The sequence below is a fragment of the Malus domestica genome, chromosome 03 (assembly GCF_042453785.1).
Source record: "Malus domestica chromosome 03, GDT2T_hap1".
NCBI lineage: Eukaryota > Viridiplantae > Streptophyta > Magnoliopsida > Rosales > Rosaceae > Malus > Malus domestica.
In genome coordinates this window covers 30,810,820-30,820,220 of record NC_091663.1, presented here as the reverse complement: position 1 = coordinate 30,820,220, position 9,401 = coordinate 30,810,820, and the positions used below count along the sequence as shown (strand labels likewise).

The 9,401-nt window shown below is 38.3% G+C and overlaps 1 protein-coding gene across 1 annotated transcript; it reads right to left on the bottom strand.

Moving 5' to 3' along the window:
* Window positions 1-202: 202 nt before the first annotated feature.
* LOC103431140 (uncharacterized) lies at window positions 203-937 on the bottom strand. The gene has a single exon (XM_008369288.4). The coding sequence runs from the start codon at window positions 935-937 to the stop codon at window positions 203-205; it is 735 nt and encodes a 244-aa protein (XP_008367510.4).
* Between the last annotated feature and the right edge of the window lie 8,464 nt (window positions 938-9,401).

The following is a 9,401-nucleotide window of genomic DNA, read 5'->3' as shown; positions in this document are numbered from 1 at the left end:
CAAGTTTTCTTTTTCTGGTTAACGTTCCCAGAATAAATATTACCTTTTGCTTTCTTCAAAGTTCGAAGTAATAAAAAACCAAAGTGAAAGCTAAAGCCATTATATATTCTCTCAAAACCTTACATATATATAAACAAACTTCAAAATTACAAAATTAACAGATAAAAATCATTAATTAATGTAACTTCACAATTCACTTTGACTAATTTCCAGCTTTAATTACATTATCATTAGTACTTTTCTTAGATGGCTCCATTGCGTGACATTTTTTACACGTCGAAACAAGCCACCGGAAAAACCTCCGGCCATATAAGAATCTCCGCCGGAACACCACCGTCTTCACCCGGCTATTTTTCTTCGCCTTAACGGATTTCCCTTTCCTTTCAAGCTGATCCACTTTGATCACTTTCTTCCGCGAATTATTACGGCTTAAAGAAGCCGGCACGGGCACTGCCGTTATGAATTGCCACCTCTGAGAATTCCCATAAACTTGATGACTTGAAATATTGTTATTAGGTTTGTTGCCTTTGTATCTGTCGGATGATAATTTGGAGTGATACACGAACTTCCTCTCTGAATTGTCACTTGAGCTTGTCCTAGCACTGCTACTACAACTGCTACTCCTACTGTTGGTGCTATTGCTTCTCGACGACATGAGAGAGTCCTTGCTGCTAATGCTGCTCGTCCGGCTTGTTCTCCGAGAAATATTATCAACGACCATAAAGCCGTTGCTAATAGGTTGAAATGGGAAGGCATGTGGCAAGAGCCTTCCATTGAGGAACAAGTGGTCTGCGGGGGAGTCTTTGCAGGGACCAGTGCTGGAGGCCGAGTCTGGGGTGAAGCACCCGAACTCAAAGTTGGAGTCTTGGTCGTGGATCGGAGTGCTCGGGAAGGAGAATGCGTCGGCGGAGGAGCTTTTTTTACGGCGGTTTTCCATGGAGGGTTTTTTAAGGGGAGACTGGTGTATTTGCATGGGGTAGGTTGTATATTTATAAGAGGGTTGTTAATGGAGTGGTACGAAAAAAAGCAAGGGAACTTGAGATTTCTTTGCTATGGTTGAGACAAGTGGAGTGATCTTGACCCTCTACTGGTTGAGATGGCCGGGTAGAGCTGTGGTGGTGTGAATCATGAAATCCTACTTGCCAACTCAATGTCAAATTCAATACTTGGGTGGGGTTCCATAACACTCACTCTCATAGTGTGGGATACTCCAAAGGAAGTGTGTCAAATCATACATGATGTCGTGAGGCTTAACACTTTTTAGTCAAACATAAAACCCACATTGTATAAATTGTAACACAAGCATAAATCAATTCATGAATGGCTATCATGTCCTTGAATATGAGCATGGTAACCTAAATTACTACATCGACAAAATGTATCGAACTACAAGGAAATGCTGTTTGCACTCCCATGTTCTTTTTAGCTGTTAAATTGAATAAATATCTATCTAAATTATCTATTAATATTTCTTTGTCAATTAAAAAGAAGGTGAAAAAACTATTTAGTCTTCTATTACAAAAAAATATAATGGAACAATAATGTAATTTCACAAAAGCAAATTTTTCTGTTTTTTATTAAAGTTTCACGTACATGTGATTTTAGCATATATCCACAACAACAACAACAAAGCCTTTTCCCACTAAGTGGGGTCGGCTATATGAATCCTAGAACGCCATTGCGCTCATTTGTGTCATGTCCTCCGTTAAATCCAAGTACTCAAGTCTTTTCTTAGGGTCTCTTTCAAAGTTTTCCTAGGTCTTCCTCTACTCCTTCGGCCCCGAACCTCTGTCCCGTAGTCACATTTTCGAACCGGAGCGTCAGTAGGCCTTCTTTGCACATGTCCAAACCACCGGAACCGATTTTCTCTCATATTTCCTTCAATTTTGGCTACTCCTACTTTACCTCGGATATCCTAATTCCCAATCTTATCATTTCTCGTGTGCCCATACATCCCACGAAGCATCCTCATCTCCGCTACACCCATTTTGTGTATCCAATATTAAAAAATATAAAACATAAAATACAAAAAACTCTCCACACTCCCACGTTCTCTCTCTTCCTTTCTCCTTTCCATTTTAAAAACAAAAACAAAAAATATTCACACGTACAAAACGTGTAGGCATATGCCGGTATAAATAAAGAGAATCAAGATACAAAAATAAGGAGAATAGAGCAAAAAGAGAAAATAGGTTAATAGAAACCATTTTTCATATTATATTCATTGGCTGCGAAGTAGAATTAATTCATATGATTTTCGATATCTGTAATTTGTGATTAGTAAATATGGTACATGTAACGTAATCTCTACATACAAACTAAATTGAAACGTAGTGATAAATCAAAAGCTGACAAGTAGCTGTCTTATAGATTTAATCAAGAGGTGAGCCGATCGCAATCCTTGATGATCTTGTATTTTAGCATAAGATCATATAAAATCTTTGAAGCACAGAATTAAATACTCACAAACGCTTGTTCGTTTATTCCAAATCCAGTGAATTCCCCTATAACCTTTTGTCCACTAGCTTTTGTTTTTGTTACAATTTGGTGCAGCCCCCCAAAAATACTTTTTCCACATCTGAAAGCAGAAGGGGAGAGTTGTGATCAGGAGACATAACAAGCAGCATATTGGCTTGACTGAGCTTTTACAAAACCAAGCAATGATGGAATCACCAACACATTGGCTTGCAACTTCCTTTCTGTTGAGGAAGCAAAGGCCCCTTCCGCCCATAAGGCACTTAAAAAAATGAGTGCAAGTTTTCATAGAATTTGATCAAACACTTTGATTGCTCACAAACATGGAGACAAAGTGGCTCTTAGAAAATTCTGTGGTCTCCTACTAGGGTTTCTGTGGAGACCCCATGCGTCCATTTCAGCTCATCATGCTATTGGGGATCACAGGTCTGCCAGATTTAGTCAGTCCTCTTTCCACCCACCACACTAGCACAACACAAAAACACAAAACAATGCCTGTTAAGTTAATACACTTCCTTGGATGATACTCTAATTATGATGTGTGGTAGGTCCATTGTCTTCCTTGCTCAGTATTTTTATTTTTGTTGACAAAAAGTTGTTTGAGTTATCCGAAGTGACGAACTTGCATGAAACAATGAGTTAGGATTATGATAGGCTGAGGGTTTGATTTTCCTTAATGTAACGAAAGAATTTGTTTATATGTATTAATGTATATCTACACATGCATACATAGTTACACACACTAACGGATCCATTAAGGGGCAAGGGGGGTCAGCTGACCCCTCGAACTTCGATGAACGTCCATAGACACCTTAAGTGCTGACCCTCCGAACTTCGGTGAATGTCCATGGATACCTTGAGTGTTGCCCTTTTGAAGATTAGAGTTGGCTTCATACTTGCCCTCCAACCGACTTCAGGCCTACCACAACCTGATGAATGTCCATGAATACCTTGGGTGCTGCCCCTTACTTACATTAACATGTCTGTAGTATGCATTTTCAAATGACTTCAGGCCTACCTAGACTCGATGAAATGACAATATGCATGCTATTTATAGTATAAAAAAAAATTCGCGCTGCGCGCATGCTATTCTTACTGACCCCCCCTAATATTATTTTTTGGATCTTTCATTGGTTACACACGAGTATAAGCATGCATACAAGTATATTTATGATAGGTCGAGGCGAGGGCCAAGTCGGGAGTTTTAAACGAGGTAGGCTAAGGATTGTAAAGAACATTAATTCAAATTTGATGAACTTGAAAGATGTAACTAACATGATTTGAATTAGATAATATGAATTCTTTGTACTAGGTAAGAGTAGATATAAAAAAACCTGTTACTGATGAATCATTATGTAGCTTAGTCCAACATTGAACTCCTAATTATTAAGGGTAAAAATGTAATACAGTTAGTAATATAGTTAGGTAGTTAGTATTTGGTTAAAGTAATTAGGATTTCTATATAAACAGTATGTGTAATCTTCATTTGATAAGTGAATACAAAATCTATTTCTCTCTCGAAACTCTCTCTCCCTCATATCTCTCTGTTCATCTTTCTGTTCATCCTTTCTCCTTGTTTTTCCCTTCAATCCACAACCATTGCAATGTAGTTAATATGGTATTCGAGCCACCAAGGCTCACGCCATGGATCTTAGTGGTCGATTGATAGGATTAAAAGCACACCACAAAGTAGCACACAAATATCCTATTGATTTTCCTTATTAAAGCTAAGATTTGTCAATTGTAGCATATGAAATTAAGGGTCTTTCACGCAGAAGATTGTTTTATCTAACTACTTAAAACGTCACAAAAACTGGGCTGCTGTCCATACTGACCAGCCACCGAAAAATAATTATTAGACTGACTTACGCTTATCTAAAGTTTACGAAATTTTATATGACAACACTAGACACACAGAGCTACACTCACACAAATTGTTGGAATTTTTGGAGTTGATTTTCTATTTAAATTAAATTGAACAAAAACAGGACAGAAACAAAATTTAAATGGTTCATAAATTAAGAAAAACGAGTTAGGGGAATTGCTATCCACCACCAAATAATCATGCAAACATGTTATGTTTCATTCAAATTCCTTTTATTTCCGGATGAAGATGCTCAAGTTGGCTCAATGTTAGAACTCAACCTATTACTCTTTCTTACGTAGTATGTTAAGAGAATGGCGTTTTCAACTTAACTTAGTCCCTAGCATGCAATCTAGAATGGCGTGTTTATAGATTTAACAAGTAGAAATCATTAAGAACGAAAAGAGTTTGAGTCATCACAAGGCATCGTAAGTACTGGCATTGTCTTACTTATCCTAGAAATTGGTTCACATGTTAATCGCAATTAACAAGTACTACTCTAGAATATATGTAGGTCCTCATTCGACAAGGGCAGGCACACACATATTCATAGCATTAGAATCCTAGATATGCTTATTACGTATGCATCCATAAAAAACAAATAAAGAATTCATCAATGAGACAAGTAGTGAACCAATTTTCATCCATTCATAAAACTAATTCAACGAAATATCATAACAAAATTGCAATCATATTCGGGGCTTCAAAACAGCCCCTAACTACTAAAAATTTAGTTACACACAATCCTTAAGTTAAAACAAAAGATAGACATGAGTTTGAGAAGATAGAACCGAAAGAAATCGACCGATGCCTCCTCCTCCCTTCCTTCCTTCCCCAATGCTGCTTTTAAACCCATTCTTGCTGCATCATTTTCTTCTCCTTAACTCACCCACTAATAGCCATTTAGTGATGACAATAAGTGAGAGGAAATGTGGTAAAACAATTGTAACACTTTAGGTGGCCTTTATGCCAATTACTCCCTTTTAATCCTCATTTTTAATTCCATTTCCTCTGATATTTGAATAGGTGTCAGCTGACTTGTTCTTGGCTGCATCAGTTTCAGCTGCTAGATTTATTGGGTTTATTGCTTTCATTGTGGTTACAAACTGCTCAGCCTATTGGTAACCTTTCAGTGTTTAAATAGCCATAACTTCTTCTAGAAAAATGATATTAACAATCCGCAAAATGCTCCAGAAAATAGACATCCGTAGCTTTCCAACTTATAAGGCTCATTCTCTAATTCATTCTGACCTGTTCTCAATTTGCTTCCAAAGTCAGCTGATCTGCACAGGCAGTTTTGAAGAATTTGTTACTTAAAATCCCACTTGTGCTATTTTTCTTTTATTTGCTTGACAAATCCCACAAAACACAAAAACAAAGTAAATAGCTCAAAAATATAAGGAACTAACTAAAAAAAGACAAGTGAATTTGATGTAAAATATATATAAACATGAGCTTATCATCGATTCCTCTTCTATTTTTCTTCATTACTTTCTTTCGTTTCTGTGTATTTGATAGTTTATGCTTCCGTATTCATAGTTCTTATTTTTTTTGGTCTTTGGATTTTTCTTCCGAGGGTTTTATGTTTAGTTTTGGGATTTTTCTGCTATGAAAAGATCCAAGCATTTCCATGGAGAACAGGAATCAAGAATCTCAAATTTTCATCTGGGTTTCACTGCAAATTTTGACTGGGATTCGAGCTCGAGCAAATTGGGCTGCTGGAGAAAGATTTCCCTGGAAGCGACATAAAGTCGTTTGATCTCCGACTCCGAGAACTGAACCTGCTTCCTCGGCTTGGCCTGTCAATCCTCCATGAGCCGCTTGATTTTTTCGTCGAGCATGGCAGCATCCATCGCTCCCTGTCCCTGTGATGCCATTCAATTAGGTTCTCAAATCCTCCCTCGAACGGCTCGGATATCTCCTCGAAAGAAACCCTAGAAATCCCAGAGAACAATCTTCGGGTTTTCTTGAATCTGATTCTTAGTCTGGTTGCTGTTCTTGGATTGGTGATGTTTTCGGACCCCAGGTGGGACGACGCCGGGTATGGAACCCAGGCCTATTTTGATTTGCCTTTGGATGTGTATGCTCAGCGAGAACTTGAGTCCCTAACTTTGTTTTCTTGCAATTTTAATGCGTCTTTGTTTGTGAATTTTGGTCTACTGAAGCACATTTCATTGGGTTGGATTAAGATGCCAGTTTTAGTTCAAGAAACTTTGTTAGCACAATGTAGGTTTCTTGAGAGCCTGAGTCTGAAGAAATGTCGAGGCATGAACTACCTCGATATTCGTGGGAAGAACTTCGAGTTAAAGCTAAAAACTTTGGTGGTGTTGTTGGAATCAGAGAGTTGTCAATTGGTTTGTCTCCATTTCCAATCCTGAAGATGTTTTATGCTGACTTGTTTGGTGCTTGAGTTGGAAATTCGAACGTCTGAAAAGTGGGTTGTTTGTCTGAAATTGCACAGTTTGAAGATTTGGGGAAGTTCATGCTGAAAATCAAAGTCGGTAAGTAAGTACCCTGAGTCATGTTCACAAGGTGTTCGAAGGAAAGCCTGAGAGAAGAAGTGTGGTACCCGAATATGTTTCATGGGATTTCGATTCATGGTGTTCTTGGCTCGTCCTCTGCTTTGGTTTCGAGCGACATTAATCAGGGTTGGGATATTATCTTATCGTCGGCCTGCGATTCCAATTCCCACATGGTTTCTAATGTTTCTGATGCCAAGAACGTGGTCGATTGGTCCCGGATCATCTTATTGCTAGCCCGAAAGGGTTCGTTTCTTTCGTTGTCGGGCTGAATCCTGTTCTTAATCGTTGTTTAGGCATTTCTTGTGCTGCAATGGCTTCTTGGGCTTGCAGGAATTTCTCTTCCGCGGTGGTGATTCTTTCTGCTGTCAGGTCTTGATTGTTTGCCAAGATAATTTGAGTCAGCAAATCTGGTTTGAGTCGGTGCATCTGGGTTTTTCTCGACATTGCTGGATTTCTCAGGTTATATGTTTCAATTCCCTGCAAAAGTGTATGATTCTTTGATTTTTTAAAGTAGTCGATTGATTTCTTTGAGGCACGAAGCCATTATTCTTTGTTTGCGGTATGAAGCCGTTTCAAGTTTGTTTCTTTGGGCACGAAGCCATTACTGTGTGTTTGCGGCACGAAGCTATACTGTTTGTTTGCAGCACGAAGCCATTACCGTTTGTTTGCGGCATGAAGCCATTACCGTTTTTCTGTATAGATTAGTTTATTGAAGTTTGTGGGCACGAAGCCATGTTTTCTGTAAAGATTAGTTGGTTAGAGTTGTAGTTGTTGAAAGGCTTGGTTTGCAGGGGATTGTAAAATTTTCCATCTACTGCTGGCATTACTTGTTGGGCAAGTGACATCTTTTGGTGGAGAGGAGACTTCATTTTCCCATCTTTTGGTGAAAACAAGGAACTTAGAAGTCTTTGGAGCATCAGACTTGATAGAACCACCATGAAGAGATTGATTGTGCAATTAAAAAGGCTGCTGTTGTTCAACTTTGAATGGTTCAACTCCGTTTTTTGTTTGCTGGTTTCATAACAGTGATTGCAGTTGTTCTTCCAATCTCAAACTAGGTTACCCCAGTTAAGATTGAGGGGGAGTATTAAGGGTAAAAATGTAATACAGTTAGTAATATAGTTAGGTAGTTAGTATTTGGTTAAAATAATTAGGATTTCTATATAAACAGTATGTGTAATCTTCATTTGATAAGTGAATACAAAATCTATTTCTCTCTCAAAACTCTTTTTCCCTCATATCTCTTTGTTCATCTTTCTGTTCATCATTTCTCCTTGTTTTTCCCTTCAATCCACAACCATTGCAATGTAGTTAACACTAATATCCTTGTATTAAAGAAAAATATTTTGATTGGGCTAAATATCAAACACCTGTTGCATGCTATCAAAATGTTAAAAACCCTGTAAGTTTAGATGTGAAAAACGAAAATGGGTTCTCTCTTGTATGATTCATGGGTAAAACTTCGGAAATTTTTGGGAAAGACTGAGGAAACGGAATGGAGGTTGCGGAAGTGGGGCTCCGTTTCAAACCTCGAGAGAGGACATCAGCGGAATGAAAACCTCCATCACAGCTATGTCACTATGTGGTGGTGAAATTGTCCCTCCAAACTGTTAAATTCCACAGCAAAAGCAAACTGTTTTTACTCATAGTTCCTCCTCTACAGCAGCAAATCCCAACAATTTAAAGCTTAGAAAATACCAAAGAGAGAGAAGGAAGACGATGTTGGTTCAGGTGGGACGCCAAGGGACTCGCCCCACCTCTCCGAGATGGCGGTAGCTCAGCAGCTCCCCACTAGTCTCTGTGCCGCCCTCACCTACTTCATCGGCGTCAGTTCATTTCAGTCTTTCGCATTTCATTGCTCCTCTCTGGTTTTTGGTAGATGATACAAAATTTCGATCTTTTTATTTGTAAATTAATGGGGAATTAATGTTGAATTTCCAACAAAAACACAGGTATTAGCTGTCACGCCTCGATCCCAAAATAGGTCTAGTATTAACATGTGGCATTGCATGTAAGGAGGTGAGGAAATATGAACAAGATACACCAAGGAATTTTGATACTAAAATTAACAATAAAGTAAGCTGGTCAAGTCTCTCCCACAACATTTACAACTACTATACCATAGAATGCACTCACTAGTGTATACAATGCCCGTATGCTCCTAAAAATGGTAAACCAAAAGAAATACGAGGAATGGAACAAGGGTAACCTAGTCACTTCAAAGTCTCTGAACACTGCACTGTTACCTAGGAAGTGCCTCGTATCTACTAATCTTTGTCACTTGCACTCCACCGTGAGAATGGTGCACCGGACAAAGCAACAAATCGGATAAGCTGCCAAACTCGTGTGATTGACAATAATTTCACGTATGTGATAATCATAAAACAAGAACATCAATCATAGTTTATAAATATCAAATATAAATCCATGATTTATAATATCATAAACTGTTCATTGGAAATCCCGAAGGAGTCACTCAGACATTCATCCGTTTTTCTAAGTCAAATCACAAAAGCTCTCAAATCTCTAGTGCATAAATA

Bases quoted from the DNA above. Each gene is read 5' to 3' on its own strand.
- LOC103431140 (XM_008369288.4), bottom strand. From the start codon at position 937: ATGGAAAACCGCCGTAAAAAAAGCTCCTCCGCCGACGCATTCTCCTTC.